Genomic DNA, 27981 nt, shown 5'->3' on the forward strand with positions numbered 1-27981 from the left:
GACCACTTGCCCCAGAGGCCAAAAACTGTTCAATATTTACTAATTCCCTCCCCGAATGAACCAGATCCTGTTTACTGCATCCTCTTAGCCATTATCTTAAGAACTGGCATCACCTGGACATATCTCCTTTCTAATATCAAGGACAGTCTGTATGTGATACTTGTTGAGTTTGAGATTATTCACACCCTTTGTGTTTCCCATTCATAGCTTTGTAAAGGCTTCTCATCATAGTCTTCACATCTAGCACATTTGTAAACTCTGTTAACTTGTTAACATTACAAAGAAGATTTAGTTTTTGGAAACTGTGCTTAACGGGAACAGCTGCCTCTGCCCCCCCCCCCCCCCCCCCCAGGCTCTGCTTCTGCCTGTACTTGCACAATAACAATATCTACCTGCTGGGTTTGTTCATGGCTGTATCCCTAACACCTAGAACAGAAGCTGGCACATAGTAAACGCTCAACAAATATTTACTGAGAGGTTGAATGGGTTGGATTTTGTCCTGCGTTGGCTCCAACTAAATTGTATGCCTTCCCTATGATCAGCACCCCTAGTGTCTCAATTTCTTAAGGCTCTACCCATGATGTTTACAATCTGAAGGGAAAGTGTCAATAGAAAAAAGAATTCTGAAGACCCATTAGAGTGCCTTTTACAACTGTCTTGTTATCTGCAGAGGATCCAGGAGAATTGATAGTGGATCCTTGTACTGACATGCATATTTATGCTTGTAGGGGAGAAAGAATCTGGTAAGGGCTTTCAGCGGTAAGTCTGAAAAGCCAATGACCATATAGAATCCCTTTGGGAAAATCCTAGAGACAGATACACAACAGCAAGTCAGAGAAATTAGAGATCTGAATGCTGACCTAGTGGAAGGGGTAAAACCAGTGCAGAGGCTTTCAGCAAGATGGTGAAGGATAGTCATGTCATCACATTAACAAACTTAGAGGGAGGGTCTCCATATTTGGTGGGTAAAGTATCCCCAGAGAGCAGAAAGTTTCAGAGTGGTGATATACAAAATCTCCTGAGAAAGAATGAGTAGCAGGCTTCAAGGACGTTTTTGGAAAGAGGCTGTGCATGTACTCACACATACACACGCCCGTACACAGAATATGCCACTGTTTGTATTTGGTGTAAATAACCTCCTGTCCTGGCTGCAGGGGCAGGAACTGAGTCATACAGATCTTTGTGTCTACATTGCTTTGCACAGTGGCCCTTAGAAATTAAACACTCATTTTTAATAAATTGTATTGGTGTTCTAACATTAAAAAGTTACTCTTAAGTTCTTTTCTAGGCAATAAAAGCGATTGCCTAATACCCGAGGTTATCCATTTTGTGTAAGAAGTAACACAAAAAAACTGAAATTTTCAGTTTTTCTTTCACCAATTTAGAAAGCCTGGTTACTTTAGGCAGCTACTTGCATCACCAATCCCCTCTTGAACGTTGATTTGTGGATTTGTGTGAAGGTGGCACAGGGGCTATCTGGCAGGAAACTCGACCCCAAACCAAATTAATTCTAATAACAAGTTAACTTGCTTATTGGTTCTTTTAACTATTTGCTTCCCCTTCTTCCTTGTTGCTTTTCCTTTACCAAGATGGCCGTCGTCGAGCTCTCTCTCTCCTCATTGGTTGTTTTTTTCGCAGGTGGTGGTTCTGGCCCCGCCCACCAGCTCGCTTTCCCAGGCTCTGTGTTCTTGAGCGCGAAATGGGTAGAGCGGCGGGCGCGGGCGCGGGCGCGGGCGCGGGCGCGGGCGCGGGCGCGGGCGCGGGCGCGGGCGCGGGCGCGGGCGCGGGCGCGGGCGCGGGCGCGGGCGCGGGCGCGGGCGCGGGCGCGGGCGCGGGCGCCGGATGTGACGTTTCCGGAAGCTCGGAGTGGCGTCCGCGGGGACAGGTGGGGAAGGGTCCCGGGAATGTGGTGGGAATCTGAAGGGGAGCGGCCGCGGTGACTGTGGGGCCTGCAGCCTTGTCCTTCCCCGCGCCCTCTGCCCGGCCCGCCGCGGGCGAGCCCACTGACGGCTCCGGTCCCAGCCAGGCCCAGCGCGTCCCCGCCTGCCGCGCTCTGAAGACCCGAAAACCAGGATAATTTTGCCCTGGGTTGGCAACTTGGGCTTGAGGGCCTTCGAGAAGGGGGCCTCAAGCAGGTGTCAGGAGGGCCCTCCGCTCACGCTTGCCACTTCCTCTGACCTCCTCTTCGTCTTAACTCCTCAGCCCCTTGTGCCACCTTTCCCCCTTTTTGGGGATGCCGCATCTGCTCTTTGTGGAGTGTTGCTTAGCCTTCTAGCACCGGGCACCGCTTGCTGGTCTTGGGAGGGTCTTCCATTCTCGACCCCGCAGATCCTCTTCCGCAGAGGTACTGAGGCACAACAAGCTTCAGTTAGCTTTAATGGGCTCTGGATCGAGTTTACGAATTAGGCCAGCTGGGAAGGTTTTAGAGTTGCTCGCGGCTTTCTGAGCCTCTAAACCGGCTTTGGGGGAGATGGAATACCTCTGCATCCCCGGTCGTCCGCACAGCTTTTGTACTATTCTTGAGAGTGTTTGGAGAGGAAGTTTGGGGGAAGTGTGACCTCGAGCTAGAACTGGCCAAGAGAAGCCTCTCTGAGGGAGGGCGCGAGTGGGAAACAGAAAAATAGTGTATGGATAAATTAAACACATGTGAGGGTTTCTGGGCAGATCAGAATTCTGAGAGAACAAAAGATCTCTGTTGGGAAGGAGTAAAGTTTAAGACTAAAAAGACAAATTGGGGTCAATTGACATAGGGCCTTGAATTCCAAAACATATTCTTCGATGGTTTGTTTATTCTAGAGCATGCTGGCTAGGGTGTGCTGTAATTCAATCTGTAACGAATATCCAGATTCTTTTTGAAAATGATACAGACTGATACCGGTTGGGAATTGGAATCTAACAGATCTAGAAAGATTGTAGAATTACTGCAGTTTGAAACACAGGGAGGGAAGACCCTTGGGTTTTTTTGCTGGTCCATCTTTGCATCCTAAGTTATCTTTGTGCCCTTTTTGTTATTTGAAGAGTGCTTAGTCTTTGAAGATAGATTTAAGTAAGGGTTTTGTTTTTGTTTTTGTTTATTTACATCTAAATTCCTTAATCTGACGTAATGAGTGATGTTGTGGATTGACTGGAATAGTGTTTAAGTGCACAGAACTAGGGTTGTGGGCATTCATTCCAGGCCATTTCCCCTTACCTTGCGCTCAGATATGAAAAAGTACACCACGGAAAAATGTTGTTATTCTCATTAAATAAAAATGAACAAACTTGAAATCAGTTAACAGTCCTCATGAAAGTTCATTGATATACTATGCCAAGTACTGGGTAGATGGAAGTGGGTAGCTGGTAGGAGAAATCATGCAAAAAATAGAAGATGCCATTCATCCTTTTATGATACTGAGAGCAAAGCTATCTAATGATAGGGAATGATTAGTATGAAAGGTATAAGAGAACCCCCATTTCAGTTTTACTCCCTGTACCACCTAATTATGGCACAGGTATTGTAGGCTTTTGAGTTGGCCAATGCTTTTATCATGGGCTTCTTGAGGGTCTCAGCCTTCTGAGAAGAGGAAAGAGACCTTATTTGATTCAAGCCACAGTGCATGGTATTTTTCTCTTAATTTCTTCATAAGGTAGAAGTTTGTGGGATAACCATACCATGTGCTAGGCTGTGCTGGGGTGATGAGAACCATGGTACTGATACCACCTGTTTTTTCTGTCTCAGAACTTCTTGGTCCTGATGTCTGACCATGGAGATGTGAGCCTTCCGCCCGAAGACCGGGTGAGAGCCCTATCCCAGATGGGTAGCACAGTGGAGATAAATGAAGACATTCCACCCCGACGGTACTTCCGCTCTGGAGTCGAGATTATCCGAATGGCATCCATTTACTCTGAGGAAGGCAACATTGAACATGCCTTCATCCTCTATAACAAGTATATCACGTAAGACACCCCCGATTTCCTTTTTCTATTCCAGTGACTGATGTCTCACTCATTCTGCTCTTGTGCTCATTTATTCTGCTCAGAATTGCTAAAACTAGAGAACTTTACAACATCATTAGCATTAATCATTTTTGCAGGCAGCTCCTACATACTGTCCTTGACATTCAAAGTCATGAGTACTGGAAGTGTTATTTTCATGACTCAGTGATTTCATGAGTAAGAGACCTAGCTTTTTGGCCTGTGCCCATGTGGCCCAGCTGTTAGGCAAGAGAGAGGATGGTTAAGCTGTGCAAAACATTGTATTGATGAGTGTTTTTTGTGTCCTTTCTTTATTGAGGCAGCTAATCATAGGGTTATTGTTGAAGTTTAGCAGAGCCAAAATTCCTCACCTCTACTTATTTTGTCACAAATTGAGTGATTCAAGAAAAAGGTTTTTCTTCTTAACCTTTATTATAATCATGCAAATCATCAAGTGAGTATTGACCACCTATAGTTTGTGTGGCTCACCATAAGACCTTTCCCTTGAGTTGCTCAGCACCTTAGGGTAGGCAGCATAAATAGAAAATAGTAGTGCAGTTAACAGGGAACAGCTTCCAAAACCCCAGTGATAATGAAATGATGTGTAATTTAGAAAGGGAATAATGTTAAAGGGTCTCATTTATCATCTTTAGCTTTGTTCTTTCATAATACCAGGACCTTTAGAAAAATAATGACTGCGATGTGTTTGTATGGCTCTTAATAGTTCATAGAATATTTCACCTGCATTGTTTCATTTGATCTTCATAGTTCTAGGTACATGGAGTAGGGCACATTGTCCTCTCATTCTGCGTGTGAGGAAATGGGCTCTGGGTTTAGTGCTTTGTTCCACACTTTAGAGTAACAAAACTCAGATCTTCTCTGTCTCTCTCTCTCTCTTTCTTTTAAAGTAGGCTCCATGCCCAGTGTGGAGCCCAATATAGGGCTTGAACTCACGACTCTGAGATCAAGACCTGAGCTGAGATCAAGAGTCAGGTGCTTAACCAACTGAGCCACCCAGGCACCCCTAGATTTTCTAACTTAAAAAAAAAAATACTTATTAGAGAGAGGGAGCACGAGTGGGGAGGTAGGGGCAGAGGCAGAGGGAGAAGCAGACTCTCCGTTGAGCAAGGAGCCTGATGCAAGGCTCCATCCCAGGATCCTGGGATCATGACCTGAGCCAAAGGCAGATGCTTAATAAACCAACTGGGCCACTCAGGCATCCCCACATTTCTAACTCTTAATTCAGGATTCATCTACAACATAGGTCTTGGGGTTTTTTTGTTTTGTTTTGTTTTCTTTTCTTTTTGGTAATGTTCTGTGAGTTGAAGCTAGAGTTGAGACCATAGTTTTGAGCCACACTGACTATTTTTTGATTATTTTTATTTTTTGAGCAGGTAACATGTACATATGGTGCAGAATGCAGAAGGCACAAAAGGGTATATATATATTTTAAAACTAATTCTTCCTATCCCTGCCTTTCCCCCAAACTCTCAGTGCCCTTCCGCAGAGACAATCACTCTTAATAGTTTCTTACATGTTCTCCCAGAAATGATAAATGCATTTCAGTTATATCATGTTAAGGTTTTGATCACATAGTGCTCTGCAGCAGGGTTTGTCAACCTTGTTATTGTTGACTTTTGGGGTGGAAATAGTTGTTTGTTGTGGGTATTGTCCTGTGCATTGTAGAGTGTTTAATGGTATCCCTGGTCTATATCCACCAGATGCCAGTAGCACCCCTCACTCCCTCCCTGAGTTGTGACAACCAGAAATGTCTCCAGATATTACCTGATGGTCTCTAAAGGGCAAAATTGCCTTGGTTGAGAACCAATGCTCTACAGAAAAGTAGCATAGAAGTAGACTTCCTGGGATTTGTACTGTGATTTAAGAGTCCCTTTGGTAGAAAAAGAACAGCTGTTGTTACTTTATTTTTTAAGTTTAGAAGTAGTGCTTGTCTCCTTAGAGATTGTGCAGTCCACCCATGCCATCATGCCCTCTTATGTGATTTCAATGGTGATAAAGTTACATAGAATTACAATTACATTTTTGCCTCTCTTTGCTATTAAGAGTTTTTCATTCTTCAGCACAGTGGGCACAAAACTTATTTTCCTGAGAAGTTTATTTGGCTACTGTCCTTTCTTCTTCTGCTGACAGAAATAGTATTCTTGTATATTTCCAGCAATCTGGTGGAGAGTTCTCCCAAAATGAGGCCCCAGGGCACAATTCTTCAAAGAATTATGGTTGAGAAAGTTAAATAGAATCATGGAATCACTCTATCAAATATTTTCTGGAGAACCTTCTGGGTCCTGTTGCCCCTCATAGAAAGTGCTTTGAGGGCAGGGACCATCTTCATTCAACAAATATGTATTGTGTACATTTGCCATGTACTTGGCACTGCTCTAGGTCCTGGATACATAGGAAGTAAAATGGCTCCTGCCCTTACTGATGTATCTTTCCAGTTATGGGAGAAGATAATAAACAGGTAAGCAAATAACTGTCACAAAGTAAGGCATATGCTAGGAAAGCAAGAAAGAGAGGGCTGTGACAGAATAACCAAGGGTATCAAATAGAAACAATTTTACACTGAAACTTGAAGGGTGCCATGGAGTTGGTCATTCCAAGAGTATGGAGCAGAGTGTTTAAAACAGGCGTTACTGTGTGTTCAGAAGCTCTTAAGTAAAAATACTTTAGTGTGAGGATTGAAAGAACACTAGTGTGTTTGGAATGGAGCAAGTGAGGAGGAAGAAGATGAGGCTGGAAAGGCAGGTGGGGCTGAATCATGCAGGCCACGGTTAGGAGTTTGTATTTTATCTTGACAGAATTAGAAAGCCATTGCAGAGTTTTAAGTGAGGTTATGACCTAACTTTACTTATATTCTAAAAATATAAATTTGGGCTATGATGTGGTATATAGTGGAGGATGTGTTAAGAGAAATCAGGGAGATTAGGAAAATCTTTGGTTTTTTTTTTTAAGATTTTATTTATTTATTCATGAGAGATACAGGGAGAGAGAAAGAGAGAGAGAGAGGCAGAGACACAGGCAGAGGGAGAAGCAGGCTCCATGCAGGGAGCCCGATGTGGGACTTGATCCCAGGACTCCGGGTTCACGCCCTGGGCCAAAGTCAGACACTCAAGCACTGAGCCACCCAGACGTCCCAGATTAGGAAAATCTTATGGCAATTAAAGAGAGAGAGCAATGGCATGAAGGAGTGTGGCAGTATGAAAAGCAGCAGGTGGATTTGGCGTTGTGGAGTTAGAGCCCATGGGACTGACTGACATTTTGGCAAGGATGATGGTGTCAAGGTTGACCTCAGGTTTCTGCCCTGAGTAATTTAGGATGTGCTGGCCCATTTAGATGGAGAGAATGGTATAGAAAAGGGGTTGAGAGGGGATCCCTGGATGGCTCAGCGGTTTAGCTCCTGCCTTCAGCCCAGGGCTTGATCCTGGAGTCCCGGGGTCAAATCCCCCATCGGGCTCCCTGCATGGAACCTGCTTCTCCCTCTGCCTCTCTCTCTCTCTCTCTGTGTCTCTCATGAATAAATGAATAAAATCTTAAAAAAAAAAAAAAAAAAAGAAAGAAAAAGAAAAAGAAAAGGAGTTGAGTAGGGAGGAAATTCAAGAATACAGGCCCGGCTTCTTTGACACAGGAAGGTGTTAAGTTTAAGATGCCTGTGAGATACGCAGTAGGAAGTTGGACATTCCAGCCTGAACTGAGGAGAGGTCTGGCTTGCAGATACAAACCCAGAAGTCCTTGGCATATGGGTGGTTCTGAAGCCATGAGAACTGCTAAGATCTTCTGGCATATAGGTCTTACTTGGGGGGGGGGGGGGGGGTGGTCCAGGAACCCCATGGGGATTCATTATAGAATTTAGTTCCACAAACTTGGTTGGGAAAAACTTTTCTTATTTACTAACCTCTAACTGAAATTTAGCATTTCCTTCCATTTCACAGTAGCATTCATAATATTTGTTATATTGTCACCAATGGAAATTAATACACATTATGATGGATACTGCTATCCCAAAACAGCATTTATGCTTACCTCTGCTCCTTAATTGTAATACAGTTATTAAAGCCATGATTAGATCCTGTTTTTTTTTAACATATTAACAGTATATCAATAAAGAAGCACATAGTGCAATTTCAAAAAAAAAAAGATTATTTATTTATTTATTCATGAGAGAGAGAGGGAGAGGCAGAGACAGAGGGAGAAGTAGGCTCCATGCCAGGAGCCCAATGTGGGACTTGATCCTGGAACTCCAGGATCTTGCCCTGGGCGGAAGGCAGCTCAACTGCTGAGCCACCCAGGCGTCCCCATAGTGCAATTTTTATATTTTGAAATCTGTATTTCAGTAGAATTGGTTTCTTTTGTAACTCTTCACATTTTATATTATATCTTTAAAAAATTATTCTAAGAAGGAGTCCATAGGGTTCATCAGGTGCCAGGAAGATTCGTGATACATTGAAAGATCAGAAACCTTGTTAATAAGACTATAGAATAAGAAGACCCCTGAGGTTGGTTGGGTAGAGAGGGGCAGCAGATAAGACTTGATGGGAGATTTGAGAAGCAGCAGGAAATCCAGGAGAAAGTGGTGTCATGGGAACCAAAAGAGGCCAGTATATGCAGGAGAGTAGCAGTGTATCAGAATGGGTCAGATGGGGTAGGTGAGGTTTGGGGTTTGCTGTTGTGATGTGATTGGTGATCTTGGTAAACAGTTTCATTGGAAGGACTATGAAGACATTAGATTGGAGTGGGCTGAAAAGTGAGTGGACAATCAGAAAGTAAATACCAGGGCCGCCTGGGTGGCTCAGCGGTTGAGCATCTTTCCTTTGGTTCAGGGCGTGATCCTGGAGTTCTGGGATCGAGTCCCACATCGGGCTCTCTGCATGGAGCCTGCTTCTCCTCCCTCTCCCTGTGTCTCTGCCTCTCTCTCTGTGTCTTTTCACGAATAAATCGATAAAATCTTTAAAAAAAAAATGTAAACACCATAAGTACAGTCTGGGGGTTGGCAAATTTTTTCTGTAAAGGGCCAGATAGTAAATGTTTCTGGCTTTGTAGGCCATTTGAACCTTCTCACAACCTCTGATTATAGTATGATAACACACGAACGAATGGGTGTGGCTGTGTTCCGACAAAACCTCACTTACAGATACAGATGGCAAGCCAGACTGGATATACTAGTTTGCCAAGCCCTGGCATAGATAACTCTTTGGAGGAGTTTGGATAGAGAGTAAGTGGAAGAATGAAGGAGTAATTGAAGGGGGACAAGGAGTGCATGAATATGTGGTATGTATTTTGAGATGGGAGATTCTGGAGTAGATTTTTTGCTGATTGAAAGGAACCTGTGGAGAAGGAGAAGCTGATGGGACAGTACAAAAAGGGCTTAACTGTAGCAGTAAACTCTTGAATAGCCAAGAGGGGGTAGGATTAAGAATACACAGATACTTAAATCAATTTCGTTCTATGACTTGAGGTTACTTTGAGTGACACGAATATCCATGTTAACAGCAAGATCAATATGGGGATCTGTCCCTGTATATGGTGTCCACTTATGGGACCATTTAGTACCATCAAGTGGGTCTGGAAGAGAGCTCAGGGAGAAGGGGGTGGGCTGCAGCAGCTCATTTACTTACTTTGTTAGATTTGGAGTTTAATTTGGAACTTTTGGATTGGCTTGGCCGGAAGCAATAAATGTAGCTATTTTCACTTTTCTCACAGGTATCTTTAAGGCCCTAATTCTGATTTTGTGAACTGACAAGCTGTAGGACTTGCAAAAAACCTCTGGCTTAATATTCTCAGTCTGTTTTTGCACCGCATTTTACTTGGTATATTCTTGTTAGTAACAATGGCTCACTTTGGCAATTATTACAACTGAGGAGAGAGGAGGGAGGGGAGCAGGCATCTACCTTACTGCTCCTCTGCCTCCTCCACTATTGCAGGTCATTGCTCTAGACCTTTTGTGGATACTTTAATTCCGGATTTTAAAAGGCATGTTTGTTCTTTTCCCAGGGGCAGTTCAGGCATCTTAATGATCTGAAGCACATTTGCCTCTCAGAGGTTTTCCCTCCTGCAGGAATACTTTGCCTTTTGCAGACCCCAGTATAGCAGGATCTTCAGCATATTAAATCAGTACATATTTTCATGATGAGCACAGACAGTTATCCAGGCGGTGAATTCTTTCACAGCTTTTTATGGTCATTGACTAGGCTACATAGAAGGGAGTTACAGAGGACTTAGGCAATTCTTGTCTGCTGTGTGAGCCTCCTGTAACACAGACCTGCTTCCTGAAAATGATCTGTTACCTGTATTGAAAATGTTTTCCCTTGGGTTTGAGGCTTATAGACTGGGATCTCTGGTCATGCTCACTATAATCTATAATCCCATGTTCTAGGATTTCTGCTTGACTCTGAATTTGTTATTTGTATAGAAAAGTAATATTCATGATTAAATTAAAACAATTTTTTTTTCAAACCATCTGGCAAGAGAAATACTACAGTGGAAAGGAGAGTCATATCCACCAGAGATAACCACTGTTATTTCTTGTGTGTATAGGAAAATGTTTATGTCCATGGAAGCACATAGGCTCACGTGTTTATTCCTTTTTTCTTAAAGTGTGAATGAAATCATACAATATATTTTATTCTACAACTTGCTTTCTTAACAGTCATATCTTTCCATATCAGGACATACTGATCCATCTCATTCTCCTCAGGGCTATTTCTTTTGCCTGGAACTGTGTAGTTCCAGACCTCTTCATGGCTTCCTCTCTTTTGGTCCTTAATTAAATGCCATCTTCTCAGCAATGCTTTTCTTAGCTGTCCTATCTAAAATCTCACTCCCTCTCCTGTCACTTCATGTTCCCCTTTCCTATTAATGACTTTCTCCTAGCTCTGATTATCTATATATTTTTTCTTTTATTGTCTGTCTCCCTCACTGTAATACACACCTTGTGGTGGGAGGGATTTATATTCACTGCCAAATCCTCAGCCTTTACAATAATGCCTGACCCCATAGTAGGTGCTCAATAAATATCTGTTGAATGAATGAGTGAATTATTATGTTGTTGCAGCATAATTTATTACATAATCCCCTATTGATGGACATTTGAGTTTTTAGTTTACTTTTGTGACCAATGCTATACTGATTAGTCTTATATATATATCTTTGTACTGTTATGTAGGATAAATTCCTAGAGGTGAAATTGTGAATTTAAAATATAGAGTTTAAAATTTGAAGAGGTGTCTTCTTTCCCTGACCCCAGGAAAATTACAGTTCTGTAATAACACAGTATATTATCAAATTTCAGTCCTGTTAAGAGTATATATGGATACCCATTTCCTTACATCCTTTTGTACACTGGTTATAATCAACCTTTAAGCCTTTGCCAATTTGATATCTGGAAGTGGTACCTTATCTTAATTTGAATTTCTTTCATTATAAGTAAAGTTGATTTCCTTTTCTGCAAATCTCTTTTTATCCTCATTGTCCTTTTCTGCATATCTTTTTATCCTCATTGTTCTAAGTACCATCTTTGCTTTGGTACCCTCTCTAAGCTGCAACCAGATCTTACCCCAGAGAACAGTATACATCTGGGCCACAGGTATTCTATGTCTACAACACTTCTAGCCCTGGAGTTAACATCTTCCTCTGTTCTTGCTCACACTTTTTGTTTATTTGTTAGTAAAAACAATTATATGGCATAATGTAGCAATCACTATATATATATATATATATATATATATATATATGCTATATATAGCATATATATCAAGCAGATGTTGGCTATGTGCCAGACACTGTGCCTGACACTTTTTTTAATCTCTTTAAATGTCCCAGCAGCCCTATCAGGTAGCACTGGTTTCTCTCTCTCTCTCTCTCTCTCTCTCTCTCACCATATATACATATATACCATATATATATAGAGAGAGAGAGAGAGATTTATATGTATATATAAACTGAAGTGTAGCGAGACTGGATAACTTTCAGGAGTTCATGCAGCTGGTAAATGGCCAAATCAGGATGTGAGCCCAGGCAGGGTGGCTCCAGAGCCTGCCTCCTCACCGCTGAGTGCTGTTGCCTCCAGTACAGACAATGGGTTATGTTGCCTGTTCTGTTTTCAAGAGACCCTTCTGTGCATATGTTTCTCATTCAGAAAATTGACTACAGTTGCTGAAACAAGAGAAAGATATTCATGTGTGCATCTAGAAGTGTTACCTTTACTTAAAAACTAGATTCCATTGCATGGTTCAAAATCAAAATAATAGGAAGAGGTGTATGCTGAGAGGTTTCATTCCCACTCTTGTCCCATCTACTCTATTTTCCCTGCCTTCTACATTCCTTGGTTTCCTGTATTATTATTTAAAAGTAAATGTGTATGTGCATACACATAGAGAATTGTCCCCCTTCTTACATATCAGATGGTATACTGTATACACTTTTTTATACTTTGGGCTTTTTTTTTCCTCAGCTCATCTGAAGGTCTTAAGACCATTTTATGCCTCAAATATTTATTAAGTGCCTCTTCATACAGGCACTGTGCTGGCTTTAGAGGGACATGTAGAGGGCAGCCCTGGTGGCGCAGCGGTTTAGCACTGCCTGCAGCCTGGGGTATGATCCTGGAGACCCGGGATCGAGTCCCACGTTGGTCCTGCTTCTCCCTCTCCCTGTGTCTCTGCCTCTCTCTCTCTGTGTGTGTGTGTGTGTGTGTGTGTGTCTCTCTCATGAGTAAATAAATACAATCTTTAAAAAAAAAAAAAAGAGGGACATGCAGAGAAGCACAAGATACAGGAATCTCTGGGCTCAGGGACTTCACAGCCCTTTAGGTTGAAAGCACACGTGAATATAAAGTGCGGTATTTATGTGACATGGTACTGTCTTGGCTGATTCAGTCTTACATACAGAGCACATTCAGCCTCCTAAAGTATGAGCAGGTAGCTTGGTCTTGTAGGGCCAGACAGTTACTGAATTATAGGTCTCTTGCACATATTAACTAGTCTTACTTAATATCTTTTTCAGGACTTTATGGGTGAACAAATGAATCTGTATTTATTCTAAATACAGACTTTGGAAACTGTTTTATATCTTTTTCATGAACCCAAAGGGAAGAGTTTTAGAATCATTTTTATTTTAGAATTCATCTCTGCCTGAAGGGTCTTGTCAGATTGGATTGAAATGAAAATTTCATGTGCCTAATATAGAACCAAGAGAGGAAGCCTCATCTAAAAAGAGTTTGCTTTCATGTGGGGTCGGCTTCTTTTCCTTACTAAGGCTTCCTCCTCCGTTTACTCCTACCCATGGCAGAAATTGGGAGTCAGTTAGTCCCCAACTACGGTATGGTATTTTAGAGCTGTGGGCAAACTCCCCTCAATTGATTTGTTTTGGGTCTCAGCTTATATTTATTACAACTTATTCTATTAAAAGACATCTTTGTTCAGTACCCCTCCAACAGTTCTAGGCATTCCAGGAGCCCTGTAGAGGCAGAGTGATATAGTGGTTAGAAGAATAGACTCTGAAACTGGCCAACTGAATCTGCCACTTTGGGCTGTGACAAGTTACTGAACTCCTGTTTGTTTTCACTGTTCCCAAGTAGACGTCATAAATATTAGAGATCTGTGAGTTGATTCAGTTTATTTTTCCTATTGAGCTTTACAGCCACAGACAAAACTGAAAGAGAAAATCTAGTACTTAGTTTCTCTAAGAACTTTTCATCAGGACCGTAAGGCACATCACATATGTAATATCCATGTATTACATGCCTACAACACATGTACTGTGTAAGCATCTCAGTGCTTAATATGATGCAGAGAATATCCTGCTTTGAAGGAACATGAATCCCAAAGAAAAAGAAGCAAAAATTAAGATCACGGGGCTAGGGTAGTCATAAAACATGGGTTTTCTCAGCCCCCTGCCCTTGGTTGCCAAACTTATTTGAAGAAGAATTTGTGACAGAGGCCCTTTCCTTTGGAAACCTGTCACTGTCATTATAACAAGAAAAATAATCTCTTTAGAGGTATATTTTTGGGCACAGGGTAGGTTTGCTTTTTTTCCCCCTCTCATCTTTTTAGTTGTGGGAGTTTAGTGCTTCCTGCACACCAGGTTTGGGAGAGGAGGGGAACATAGGGTTAAAGGTGGGTGGGGAACATGGCCAATGTGTGTGACACCTCCCTGGCATGTCTGGAAACCCATCTCAACAGTGGCTGCAGAACAAGGCAATTGCTTTGCTTCAGAGTCTGTTGGATGTTTGGATATTTTGCATGATAATAATTCTGATCTGTTCCTTTAGGCTCTTTATTGAGAAGCTCCCAAAGCATCGAGATTACAAATCGGCTGTCATTCCTGAGAAGAAAGACACAGTAAAGGTGGGTCTTCACTGTCACTGTTGCCCATCTAAAAGCTTCAAAGCAGCACAGACTCACTTCAAGGTAAAAGTAGTTGTGTCTGCATCTGAGCATCAAATCCTGCAATGGGAGATAAGGCCATTTAACCAGATCAGTTATAAAGTAGCAGGTATTGTACAGTAGGGGGTACTTTACATTGTTTTTAGAAACATTGTTACCATTGCCAAATTGACTTAATTATACTTTTTACTTCTCTACTTAATTAGCTGGGAATTATCCTCATTATCAGTTTTCTATTTTTGTGTCTCAGAAGTTAAAGGAAATTGCATTTCCCAAAGCAGAAGAGCTGAAGGAAGAGCTATTAAAACGATATACCAAAGAATATATAGAATATAATGAAGAAAAGGTAAGTAGATAACACTAAAAGGAAGGAAATTATTTTGGTTTTTTAGGGTATGCCCTAGCATTGTAATATGATTTTTTTAGCAGATCCTGTGCTTTTAGTGTCATATTTTACTTCTTTCAGCAAAGGCCAGAAACTCAAAAGAATGTTTAGGCTGAGTATTCTAATGCATATTTAGCCTGCTTATCCCCCGGGGTGATTTGAGGGACAGAAAATCTGTTGCTTTTCTCCTGTATCTAGTATGAGAGCCTAAGAACAGTGATTTCTGTTTCATTTTCATTAAATTTTCATTAAAACATAGGTTTTTAGATCAGTGAACTTGGAGGTGTTGATTCACATTTGGTTATACCTGTTAATAATAACTGATTGTTTTTCAATCTATTTTCAATTGATTCTTGTTAGAAGAGTTAGTTAGAGCCTGTGGAGAAACTCCCAAAGCACTGTCTGTAGTCTGTGTCAGATGTGAATGTACGCTGCTGGCACTTCCACCTTATTCTGTAGTGCTCTGCTGAGCCCTATTCTGGACTCTAACGTTGCAAATCAGCAGAGAAGTAAACAGATATGCAGTGATGCATATCTTTCTAAGGAACTGAGTGAGTGAAAACCTTATTGAAGGAGATTATTACTTGATATTTCTTGTTTAAAATATCATTCTGTTATTGAACTAATCACAAGGAAAATTTCAGAGGCTTCCTTTTGGGTTACAGTTCAATAGAGACCCCCAATACAATAGGTACAAGTTTGGATTTGGTTCTGTTTTGTGGACTTACTTGGGAGAGCGAATGTGTACATAGCACCTTTAGAGAATAAAACTGTGTAGGATGCAGATCATGAGGTGTAGATAGTAAATTGCATCAGGATTTCGGTAAAGAAGAAAATGCATCAGTAAGAGCTATTGGGGAGAGATCTGTGGGAATTGAAGACTAGGTCTGCAGTGGCCAGCTAGACCCAAGTGGTGACCATTCCTTGGAACTGCCGAGGGCAACGTGAATTCCGTGTTGGGAAATTGGGCCAGAGTAGGTGTACATTTTAGGAAATCACTGTGCTGCAAAGCCTTGTCCTCCTGAGGTGTGACATCACCTGAGCATCATGTGTAAGTCTAACTGCTCTTCCTCTTTGTAGAAGAGGGAAGCGGAAGAACTCGCCCGGAATGTGGCCATCCAGCAGGAACTGGAGAAGGAACGGCAGAGGGTGGCGCAGCAGAAGCAGCAGCAGTTGGAACAGGAACAGTTCCATGCCTTTGAGGAGATGATCCGGAACCAGGAACTGGAAAAGGAGCGGCTGAAAATCGTGCAAGAGTTTGGGAAGGTGGACCCTGGCCTAGGCGGGCCTCTGGTGCCGGACTTGGAGAAGCCCTCCCCAGACATATTCCCCCCAGCACCTGTCGCATCTGCACAGCCTGCGGACTGTAATACAGCTGTAAGGCCTGCCAAGCCACCTGTGGTAGACAGGTCCTTAAAACCTGGAGCATTGAGCAACTCAGAAAGTAGTGAGTCCACTCGCTCAGGTCCTCTTCCACCTGGGGTTCAGCCAGGCAGAATGTCGTTCTGGGGGTTTCAATCTAAGATTACCTCCATGATCCCACCCATTAGACCCTGGTCACAGAAGCCCCTTTGGTCAGTATTGCTGTGCGGTGTCCTGTCACACTGGCTACTGTATGAAAGTGGCCTTTGCTTCAGTGATATAATTTACCTGGCACAGGTCGATTATCTGAATTGCTCATGATATCCTTGAAAGTCAGACCCTCAACTTTTAAGGATTTTACAGAGATTCAAAATGTTCAGTGAACTAGAGACCACTGTTGGCCCTCTGGAAGGGAAATCTGAAATTTGTAGTACCACTTTACAATTCAACAGTTGACATTTATTTATTTGTTTAAGATTTTATTTATTTATTCATGAGAGACACAGAGAGAGAGGCAGAGACACAGGAAGAGGGAGGAGAAGCAGACTCCATGCAGAGAACCCAGTGCAGGACTCGATCCAGGGACTCCAGGATCACGCCCTAGGCCGAAGGCAGTCACTCAACCACTGAGCCACCCAGGAATCCCAAATTATGCTTGTTTTAAAATTGTTCCTAATCCTTAAGGAGCTTAATCAAGGTAAATATCATATGCAGTTGGTGATGATTCAGTCTAGCCATAAAAACTGTCGGCAGTCTTTCCTCCTTTCACCACTGATCACCTGAGACGGTAACAGTAGCAGCAAAATGATGGATGTACCTTGATTAGTAGAATAGATCATTTTGGGAAGGAACTGGCTTTCAAGTAGCATTTCGGGAAGTCAGCTTTGCAGAAGATCCACTTACAAGGACAACACAAGAGTGGGCAAGGGGGTGCAGACTCCGAAGCCTGGCCTTTAGGATTTTGCCTCATGTACTCAGCCAACTTGTCTCCCACTGCCATTCCTTCATCCACATTTTGTGCTCTGGTCTGATTGGGCTGTCATGTTTCCAGAGCAGCCTCTGGACTATCTTATCCAAGGAGGTTTGTCAGCATTTGCCCTGAACCTATAATCTCCTTTCTCTGTCTCTGCCTTCCCTGCTTTCCTTAAAGTTTTACCATATACCCTTCCCTTCATTCAGATTGCTTCTGTTCTCCTCAAGACTCCCAGAGTTCTTAGTATCTGTAATGCAGTTGAGATCATCTACCTGGTAGTGTTATTTGCCAATAACTAGATTTTAACTTTGTACTGGTTAGGGCTTGAATCTTACTTGTATTTGTGTTCACGGTGGGCTGAGTACAGTGTACCCACTGGTGTGCACTCGGTGAGTGATTGCAGAATTGCAAGGAAAGGACTGTGCTGAGCCTTCGTTCTGAATCCTCAGATACTATCATCAGATGCCATGTGACTGCCTGCTCCCTGATCTATTACCTCCTCAGCAATCCAGAGCTTGCTGTTGAACATCTGAAAAACAATATCCTTTTTCTTTTTAAATGAAAATGTAACCATGAAAGACACCCCCTAACTTGAGCCTGTGGTCTCTCACAGTGTTCTCTCTGGTATCCAGGGTGGGGCTCATTCTTGGCATTCAAAACCAGGTTTATAAGTTTCTCTGTGCATTCATGCCTCTTTTGAGGACCAGAATGTGTTTTTTGTTATTGTTTTGTTTTGGCATTTTAACATCTTCTTCAGAATTAGTTACCCAAAGTATTTTCTGTCACACAGAATATACCTGGTGTATTTCTGTGCAAGTCCTAGTCTCCAGTATTCTTATCTGAGATAGAAGAGAGATTTAAAATGAAAGTAAAAGCTCAGTTGAAGAGGTTGGGATGCCTGGGTGTCTCAGCGGTAGAGCGACTGCCTTCAGCTCAGGGTGTGATCCCGGAGTCGAGGAATTGAGTCTCACATCAGGCGAGCCTGCATCTCCCTCTGCCTATGTCTCTGCCTCTCTCTCTCTCTGTCTCTCATGAATAAATGAAATCTTTAAAAAAAAAATGAGGAGATTATTTATTTATTATCCTTTGTATTAGATTGTGACAGAATTTCTGAATAGCTCAGGAACTTGTTTTAAGTAGTAATTTACCCTTGTCTTAACTTGAATGGTTAAAGCCTCTTTTCTTAAAGTAATGTACTTGCAGTGGCTGTGGCCACAGCCTCCTTCTCATCCATCAGGGTAAGATCCCCACTCCCTGTTCCCAGTCTGGGGAACCCCAGTGGTTTGGCATTGCTCTCCCAGGACTGCCAGCTCAGGGGTCCACTTGGGAATGCTCTCCCCGTGGTCCCATACTTCTCTCCCTTCTCTTTTACAGCTCCTACAATCGATGGACTGCGCCATGTGGTGGTACCTGAAAGGCTCTGTCCACAGTTTCTCCAGCTAGCCAGTGCCAACACAGCCCGAGGAGTGGAGACATGTGGAATTCTCTGTGGAAAACTGGTAAAAACCAAACATTTTCCTGAGTTTAGACTATTACTTCCCCCTTGGCCTCCTGTGAGCCTCAGAGAAGATATCCAGGGATCAGTTACTGTATTCAGTGATCCCTCTGCAGAAGGAACTGGGGATAGCATAATGCAGTGTTGCTTTGAGTTTGGTGACCTTGCATTTCATTGATACTCATGGTCCCTTGAATTGAACAGATTATTTTAATGCTACTAGTAAGAAAGAGGTAATTCTAAACTTGGTAGGAAGAGCTAGCATTACCTATATGTCAGTTTTTGAGTACCTGCTTTATGGTAGGCCTGGGAATATATGATATGTAAGGCACACAGCATGTGTCCACAAGATGTACCTAAGCATTTTGAAGAGATGGGAGATACATCCCCAAAGATAAGTAGCATGCTGAATGGTATATGCGGTAGAGCACTAGGAATTCAGAGGAAGGAAAGTCATTGGATAGAGGCACTAGGAAGACCCCATTACTAACTGCTGAATGTGGAAATGAGTGAAACAGAATAGACTGAAACAGCCTTGGAGGATGAGAAGGGCTAAGAGAAGCAGTAAGAGGGAAATTATCTTAGATGTGCACAAAGGAAGAGAAATGGTACTATCCTGGAGCTTCTTGGGACTCACAAGTAGTCCCATTTGGCTGCAGCCAGGAATTCCCACAGGGTGTGAGTGCCTGTGGCTTTGCAGAGTACCCGCTGCAGTGCACATGGGCAGCCAAGGTTGGGAACCACTGAGGTGAGGGACTCAGGGAAACCAAGGACTCATTCTGGTACAGGAAGGGCTTTTGCTTATGTAGATGTTTACCTTGCTGCTGCTGTGACAGAGTGGGTTTGCACTGGTGCCAGGGAGTGGTGACAAGCTAGCTGTTTTCTCCTTTTGACAGATGAAGAATGAATTTACCATTACCCATGTTCTCATCCCCAAGCAAAGTGCGGGGTCTGATTATTGCCACACTGAGAACGAAGAAGAGCTCTTCCTCATACAGGATCAACAGGGTCTTATCACACTGGGCTGGATCCATGTAAGCAATACCCAGCTTTCCGAGGACTAGTCTCCTTCTCTCTCCCCATGTTATAAACTGCTTATTTCTTTCTTAGAACAAAGTGAACTGTGTCCAGATTATTTAGGTGATTGTCTTTCCTTCTGTTGGATACACACTTAACTTTCCTAGCATACTTGACTGCGTCCACTATAGTACTGATTTCTGGGAACTACTTAAGGCTTTTTAATTTTCTTAATTTTATTTTAGTTTTTATTTATTTAAATTTTTAATTTATTTATTCATGAGAGACACAGAGAGAGAGAGGCAGAGACACAGGCAAAGGGAGAAGCAGGCTCCACGCAGGGAGCCCTACGCAGGACTTGATCCTGGGACTCCAGGATCATGACCTAGGCCAAAGGCAGGCGCCAAACCGCTGAGCCACCCAGGGATCCCTTATTTTAGTTTTTAAAAGATTTTATTTATTTATTCAGGGGAGAGAGCATGCGTGAGAGAGGGAGAAGCAGACTTCCTGCTGAGCAGGGAGGCAGACGCAGGGTTTGATCCTATGACCCCGGAATCATGACTTGGCTGAAGGCAGACGCTTAACTGACTGAGCCACCCAGGCACCCCTAATTTTTTGAATTTTAAAAAATGTTTTAATGAAGATGAACTTGTTTCCATAAAGTCCCAGTTTCTCTGTGAGTGTGAATGGTGGTAGGACGCTGGCCTTGGAGTATACATGGATATTGACTGTATAGGCTCTACCTACTTCATGCAAATGATATTCCTAAAAGGTACATAAATCAAAATATTTTAATGAGCCAAGGAAGTTAATTCAGATGCTTGTATTTGGTCATTGTTAAAGCAGCATATACCTTTATGTAAATTAGTAGGGTCACCAATATGGCCAATTTTCAAGTGTCTACTTACTGTATGCAACCTTCTGGTGATAATTAGGTAAAATATAATTTCATCCCTAAAGAGCATTTCTGCATTTTTCTTTCTATTCCTTTTCAACTCCTCACTCCATAGACCAAGGTACTTTTCATGTTGTGCAATAGGCTTGCACACAAACAAGTCTGCTTTTTTGGGGGGAGATTACGCATACTTGTCTGCGATACTCGGGAAATACTGACCCAGGAGGCAGTCCCACGCACCTCTGTTCTGTGTGCATTGCATGACCTAAACATTTGCCTTCTATGGGATATCCCCTGTGATAGTATGTGGAAGAAAGAGAACTTGTTTCTTATCTGCTGCAGGATACAAGTTTGAGTAAGATGCGGTTTTGGTCTCATAAAGGAGATTAAACAGAGACGAGTAATCACTGTTCACATGAGGCAGGATGTGCCAATGCTTCAAGAGATACAAACAGCACTATGGAATTCAGAGGAGGGAAGGACTCTACCTGGCTTGATGTAGTAGAATCTTGACAAGATAGGCTAAGGGAGAGTTTCATATGCAGGGGGCAACATTGGAATAAGAATACTGTGTTCCTGAGACATTGAGAAGTCTAGTCTGCCAGGGTTCATGGTTCATATCAGGAACCCGTAGTTGATAAGCTTCAATGTGATACACTGAAGCAATGTTCTGGAGGGTCTTGGGTGGATAAGCAGAATATAAGAAGGTTTTGGAATAGAGCAATGATGTGATCAAAGCCATTCTTTCGAATATCTAAAATAAAGGCAGTTTAAAGTAGGTTGAAGCAGGGAGATCATTTAAGAGTGTGGTGATAGAATCTAATGATGAACGTTAGAGTCATGGCATTGCATTTGGGAAGGAAGTGAGTAAGAGGAAGATGAGTAAAAGTCAGTGGTGACTTAGGGAGCAGGCTTGACTCATGAGGGTGGCAGTGATCATCCCACAAGCAGAAATAGGGGCTCCAAGGGGGATAACTTACTTCAGAAGTGGGGCAAATTGTAGGTACAGTTTTTAGCATGTTGTACTTAAAGTACATGTGAGACATTCTGCCGGTGGAGGTAGTTATCAGGCAGCTGAAAATGTGGCTGGGACTTGGGAACAAGGTCAGGATGGGAGAGGGATCTGGGAGACCGCCCCATATTGCTGACCTCGAAAGCCTTGGAACTGGAGGAGGATGGAGAGCAAGAAGAGAGTCACCAGTAGCTTGGGTGCAGGCTGCCCAGGGGAGCATAGGGAGTAGTTGATAATGAAGCAAAAAGGTATAAGAGCAGGGTGAGGGCAGTGTTCAGGCACAGAAGCCAGAGGAGGAGGAACACTGGTTTAAGAAGTAATGAGGAGGGCACCTGGGTGACTCAGTGGTTGAGTGTCTGCCTTTGGCTCAGGTGTGATCCCAGGGTCTTGCGATCTTGCAGTCGAATTCCACATGGGGCTCCCTACAGGGAGCCTGCTTCTCCCTCTGCCTGTATCTCTTTCTCTCTGTGTGTCTCTCATGAATAAATAAATAAAATATTTAAAAAAAAAAAAAGAAGAAGTAATGGGGATTGAGGTTGTGATGGTGAAATGTACTCTATTTTTTTTTAAGAGTTTAGTTCATGGGCAAAGGAAAAAAATGGGATGGTGGTTTAAGGAGTAGCCAGGTTGAGAATATTTATTGATCTATGGTTTAGTGTGAAAGGCATGAACATGTGTTTTGTTTTGATTTTGGTTTTTTTGAAACTTTTATATTTGAAATATAACATGTAAGAAGTACATTAAATGTATACTTCAGCAAATCATGAACCAAACATCTATGTACATGCATGACCCACATCGAGAAATAAAACATTTTGAGCGGCATGCTCCCATCCCCCTGGTCTTGCCCTGTCACACTTTTTCTCTGATATGGGAAATTTCTCTCCTGACTTTTCTGGAAATCCTTTGCTTTCTTAACAGTTTTACTACCTAAATATATACCCATGACCTCAACAATTTAGTTTTGCCTGATTATGAATGTTATGTAAATAGAATGATATGATATGTATTCTTCTGTGCCTGGCTTCTTTTGCTCAACATTTTTAAGGTTTATCTACATTCTTGTATGTAGTTGTCTGAATGGTTTTGTATGGCCAGCAAGCCAGTGGAGCTCAGTGGAACGTAGTGGAGCCAAGAGAGGAGATGTAAAGGGACAGAGATAAAATAATGTGGAGGTAGGAAAGTATTAAACCAAAAGTACAAAAAGGGGGCTCATCTCCATATAGAGGAGAAAACACTCATCTTTCTGAGATAGAATTGAAGAAAGAGATACAGAGAGGTTTTGGAGGTTCTCTTTGGAGGAATTCATTTGATTCAGCAGGGTTGCAGTCTAGATCCACTGCCTGGGTGGAGGGGAGACAGGTGGTTTTAGGGAACTTTGGAATAATTACTATTTAGACTGCAGGTAGAATTCAGCCACAAATGAATAAAAGAATTTCTAAATGAGTGAGGGTCAAGCTAGGAATAAATTTAGGGCTGAAGTTGATAGTATTTCAGCTTTCCCCCCTTATGATATTTCTGTACCATTACTTCCTAACTGGGGGTTAACAACAGAAGAAAGAGATTTGCTCAGATCCTAAAATTGACAAGAGGATGATGCAAAAGATTAGTTCTTCCTTCTGTACTCTGCCAGCTATAAATCAGTTTGGCTGATCAAAAAGTTTATGTGATCATGTATTGCTCCCCCCTACCGGGTGGCCCTCCAGCCCAAGATTCACAGCAGTTTTCCAGCTGGCCTCAGCCCTGCCTTAGCTCGTACCACTGTCCCAGGCTGCTCCCTCCCGGCCAGGCGCCAAGGCAGCCCCTGGCATTTGGTCCCAGTGTTCATTTCTGCTCCTTTGGTTTATCATTTTTTCTTCATAAAAATGCCTCCCTCTGTCTCCGGCAGGAGGGACACAACTATTTTTTCAAGAAATTCAATTGTGAAGGGAAGGAGAAAAAGCACAATAGAAGAGAAGACAGGCTTAAGACAAGGTTTTTTGATTTAGTTGAACAATGATTTATTGAGCTTCTGCTGTGTGTCTCTAGTTTGTCTTTCTAGCTATCTCAACTTTATTTATTTTATTTTATTTATTTATGATAGTCACACAGAGAGAGAGAGAGAGGCAGAGACACAGGCAGAGGGAGAAGCAGGCTCCATGCACCGGGAGCCCGACATGGGATTCGATCCCGGGTCTCCAGGATCGCGCCCTGGGCCAAAGGCAGGCGCCAAACCGCTGCGCCACCCAGGGATCCCTATCCCAACTTTAGATCAGAGGCCTAGATTGGCTTATGTAGGCCTCATTCATCCCCAGTTAAAATTCATCCCCAGTTAAAATTCCTTCTTCTGACCACAGGCTGAAAGGTGTTGGCACAGACCATTTGTCCCTAAAAGTCTGTAGGATCATATAATTTGGTAAATAGTATTTTTTCCTTGTGGTCACCAAAGTTCATACCTGCCCCCATGAGGACCTGTGTGTATATTTGCTGTCAGCACTCTGTTACCATGTTCCTGGCCTGCAGGCCTCTTCCACAGTGAGCCGGCCATAGCATTCTGTGGAGTGGTGCTTCTCAGATGAGGCTGCACATAAGAATCCTGGAAATATTTACTTGTTTGTTTGCTTGTTTATTAATTAGAGTCAGGGAGAGGGGCAGAGAGTGAGAATCTCAAGCAGGCTCCATGCTGGGCATGGAGCCGTATATGGGGCTCCATCTCACCACCCTGAGATCACGACCTGAGCCAAAATTGAGAGTTGGAAGCTTAACTGATTGAGCCACCTAGACACCCATGAATGAGCTTTAAAAAAGAAAAAGTTTCAGGATGGATATTTCTAAAGATAGGGCATAGGAGCCTATGCTTTTGACAGGCTCCTCGGGAGCTTCATTTTGTACACAGCAAGTTTGAGAATGCTGATAAGGTATATTTATTCATTTTCTGGGTGTTCTTTCAGTAAAGGTTGGTGGTCTTTTTTAGTCCTGTTGGGGCTTTCTTTTCCTATTCTTGTTATCTACACTCACACCCCTCTAAGATGAACATAAGGCATTATGTGGTTACTCATTTGTGTATAAACAATGTGCTCAATAAAACTTTGATGGTGCTGTAACAGATTACCCTCAAATTTCAATATCTTGTTCCTTTTCCCAAACGAGATAGGGTCTTTTGTGTGATTTAACTACCACTGAAATCCTGATGGCCCCTGCTTCTCACATCCTTGGATGGTATACTTTGGCCATAGGATAGCATTTGACATTTTTGCCTGTAGAGCTGCACATTTATGCTTGACCTTTTAACACCTCCATCAGGAAGAAGAATCCTTCACCCAACTGTGGTTTGTTGAGTCCTTGACTTCTACTGCATTGAAGTATCGGACAGCATCTACCGTCTATTCCAGAATGGATAACTCTATTTCAGAGAGAGAGCATATGAGGGGCCAAATAAGTCTTGACAGTCAATTACAAATTGTGAATTTCTTCACATACCCCTGTTAAGCTATACTTTATTTATAATGCTCAAAAGTAATAAATTTTAGGCATACGTCCTTATGACTGCCAGTGGCTTTGTACTTGAGAAGGAGGTCGTGGCCAGCTGTTTAGAACTCTTTTGCTCTGTCTTCTTCATGGGCCAGGCTCGGCTGTCTCACTGACAGGGGTCTCAGATCCTTTTTTTCTCTTCTCAGACTCATCCCACACAGACTGCCTTCCTCTCCAGTGTTGATCTACACACTCATTGCTCCTACCAGATGATGTTGCCGGAATCAATAGCCATTGTTTGCTCCCCCAAGTTCCAGGAGTAAGTACATAGATGCCCTGAAGGGCATTACAGGGAGATAGTGGGGAAAAGCCTGCGAGGAAGAAGTCTCTATTTAGAAGACCTTGTTTTCTCTAAAATATCTAGATTGTGGGATTAATTGGCTGTTTTAAAAGGTTACCTTTTCAGCACCGTATCCTGATACACCTACTATGCTTGTTTAAAAAAGGCATCAAAGCAATCTTTTGTTGCTTTTAGGAGAAAAGGACATAAAATTGAAGTGTTTGACTTGAAGCAATAGGAATTTTAAGAGACTGATGTCAGAGTAAAGAATTTCAAAATCAAACATTATCTCAGTTAAACTTCTTTTTCATTCTAAATCTTGTTATTTACTATGAATTCTCCCAGCAAAACTAGTGTGGTGGCAGTGATGAGTCATTCTCTAACTCTGATTCATTCACCAGAGAAGAGACCTATGTGCCAGCATACTTTTGAAGCTGTCTCAAAATGAACTCTGTATGCGCATGTGTTTCAGACTGGGGAAGCACCTTTGCATGATTCTGGGCCTGCTTTTTCTTATTGCAGAACTGGATTCTTTAAATTAACTGACCATGGACTAGAAGAGATTTCTTCCTGTCGCCAGAAAGGATTTCATCCACACAGCAAGGATCCACCTCTCTTCTGTGTATGTATCTAAATAGGAGAAATTGGGGCTGTGCTTCATTCAAGCAGAGAGGACAGTCTGAGCTGATGAGGTGCATTATCCTATCTGACCCACATAGAAGATCAGCCTTGTCACTCATCTTTTCAAGTCTTCCTAAAAAGGATGCATGTAGGAAGTGGTGTGGGATAGGAATGGATTTGAGTTGTAGCTCTGCCATTTAAGGACTGTCTGACTAGACTTCATCTTCCTGGGCCTCAGCCTACTCATCTGTAAAGGGAGATGATAATGATGATAACACCTACTTTATAGGGTTAATGAGAGGCTTAATTGAAGGAATACACAGAAAGTACCTGGTACAGTAGCTTGCTTATTAAATATTAGTTTTAGTTAGTTAGTTATAGCTAAGCCTATACTTTAATAAGAGATTTGGATTCAAAGGGGAAAAGCCACTTAAGATAGGTAAGATATATTTGCTTCTGAAATTTTGCTTAAATAATAGGGATTTCTTTTTCTGACGTTCTGAGGAAGTTTTTTTTGTTTTCTGGTTTTTTTTCCCTAACTTGTATTCTGTGAATAAAAAATTTCAGTTGTTGATAAGATCGGTATGTTTCAATTTGCCCCTCAAATCTAATGTGATAGGTTGCTTCACTCCATGCTAGCCATGGAGTGTTATTTCTTTTGGGTTCATTAAAAAGTGACCAGTATGGAAAAGGAACTCAGAACCCTGTCACGTGAAAGGAACTGGGATGCTTAGAAGGAAAACCTCAGGGAGTATCTGAAAACCAACTTTAAGTTAGAAGTATTGTTGTATGAAAAGGTATTGAGTGCATTTCGTAAGACTCCCAGAACTAAACTAAGTCCTCAAGGAAAGAGTTTTTAGCTGAATGTAAGAATGAACTTTCTGACAGATCTGTTCATAAATAGGTCAGTCTGCCTTGGAATGTAATAAATATCTAGGTACTAGGATGTTGAAACAGGCTGGAAAAACAGTGACCACATTTTCAGTTTTTCAGTTATAAAGACCCCTTTTGCAAGCCAAAAGTGAGCATTCCCCATGTGACAGTGGGTGCACTGTATTAACTGGTTGACACAGTGAGCCCCCAAAACTAATGAATTCAGCAGTTCTTTCAAATAAATGTATATTTTGTGAATGACTGTAGAATATACATCCAGTTGAAAAGTCAATGAAGGTATGTGGGCCCACATTGATTGAGGCCTACAGATTAGGATTGGGGAGTCACTGAATCCCAGGCCCCTCACCGTAACTGCCATGTAAGTAGTGATCTGGCTTTCAGACTGGAAACCATTAGCCAGAATGAGCATGTTAAATAAGAACTTTTAAAAAGTGACTTCTTAGAATTTGCCAGGACTTTCCCTTTCTTTCTTTTTGCCTGTTGTAGAGCTGCAGCCACGTGACTGTTGTGGATAGAGCAGTGACCATCACAGACCTTCGATGAAAATTTGACTCAAACACCTCCCAAGAACTATAAAACCATATCAGTGTACTGTAGCCTCTTAATTTAAACTTTCCAGAAAACTCTGGAAGCTTTTTTAGACAGAATTGAAAGTGAGTATAACCTGGGGGAGAACTAATTTTTCTGTTTCTGGTTTAAAAAGAAATAATTGGCTGTACTTTTTAGGCAAGTGTGGAAAATGGCATGATCATGCTAAGACAACTCTTCAGTATATCTGTAATGAAAAAATTAAGTTGAAAAAATGGTATAATGAATACTTATCTATGCCCTTTGTTCTCGATTCACCAGTTGTGTTAATATTTTTTTCCCCTCTAATCTATCCTAATTTCTCCACCAATATGTTTGTTGTTTACCTTTGGAATTATTAAGGGCATCTATGTAGAAATTGGGAAGCCATTTAGAAAATCTTTGGGTTTTCCTGTGGTTTATGCCAATATTAATGAAGCTTATTACAAGGGTGAGGGATAGCTCACTATGTCTGACGAGATGGTGAGGCTCAAAAACCCTGAAGAATGATTTTTGTCAGGAAGTATTGTTATTTAACAAATGTTACAGGATATTTTTTCCTCTACAATAAAATGACAATTAACATATTTTATGTGTGTATGCTCTAGAGTGATATGTTTGA

The 27981-nt window shown here is 42.1% G+C and overlaps 1 protein-coding gene across 2 annotated transcripts; it reads left to right on the top strand.

Annotated features, from left to right (window-relative positions):
- Positions 1-1809: 1809 nt before the first annotated feature.
- On the top strand, positions 1810-27946 carry STAMBP (STAM binding protein). Of its 2 annotated transcripts, none has more exons than XM_025994532.2 (10): positions 1810-1885; positions 3719-3936; positions 14234-14309; positions 14599-14694; positions 15814-16180; positions 18443-18567; positions 19460-19597; positions 25144-25256; positions 25800-25899; positions 27279-27946. In XM_025994532.2, the coding sequence occupies exons 2-10, from the start codon at positions 3734-3736 to the stop codon at positions 27333-27335; spliced, it is 1275 nt and encodes a 424-aa protein (XP_025850317.1). In that variant the 5' UTR covers positions 1810-1885; positions 3719-3733; the 3' UTR covers positions 27336-27946. The 2 variants fall into 2 exon arrangements, with proteins under 2 accessions (XP_025850317.1, XP_025850318.1); XM_025994533.2 differs by having other exon boundaries at positions 1864-2344.
- The last annotated feature ends 35 nt before the right edge of the window (positions 27947-27981 follow it).

The sequence above is a fragment of the Vulpes vulpes genome, chromosome 8 (genome assembly GCF_048418805.1).
Source record: "Vulpes vulpes isolate BD-2025 chromosome 8, VulVul3, whole genome shotgun sequence".
Taxonomy (NCBI): domain Eukaryota; kingdom Metazoa; phylum Chordata; class Mammalia; order Carnivora; family Canidae; genus Vulpes; species Vulpes vulpes.

Excerpts from the sequence above, each read along its gene's own strand:
- STAMBP (XM_025994532.2), top strand. The coding sequence starts at position 3,734 with ATGTCTGACCATGGAGATGTGAGCCTTCCGCCCGAAGACCGGGTGAGA. Across the intron at positions 14,695-15,813 it reads TAGAATATAATGAAGAAAAG|AAGAGGGAAGCGGAAGAACT; the intron begins GTAAGTAGATAA and ends TCCTCTTTGTAG. Across the intron at positions 16,181-18,442 it reads ATTGAGCAACTCAGAAAGTA|CTCCTACAATCGATGGACTG; the intron begins GTGAGTCCACTC and ends TCTCTTTTACAG.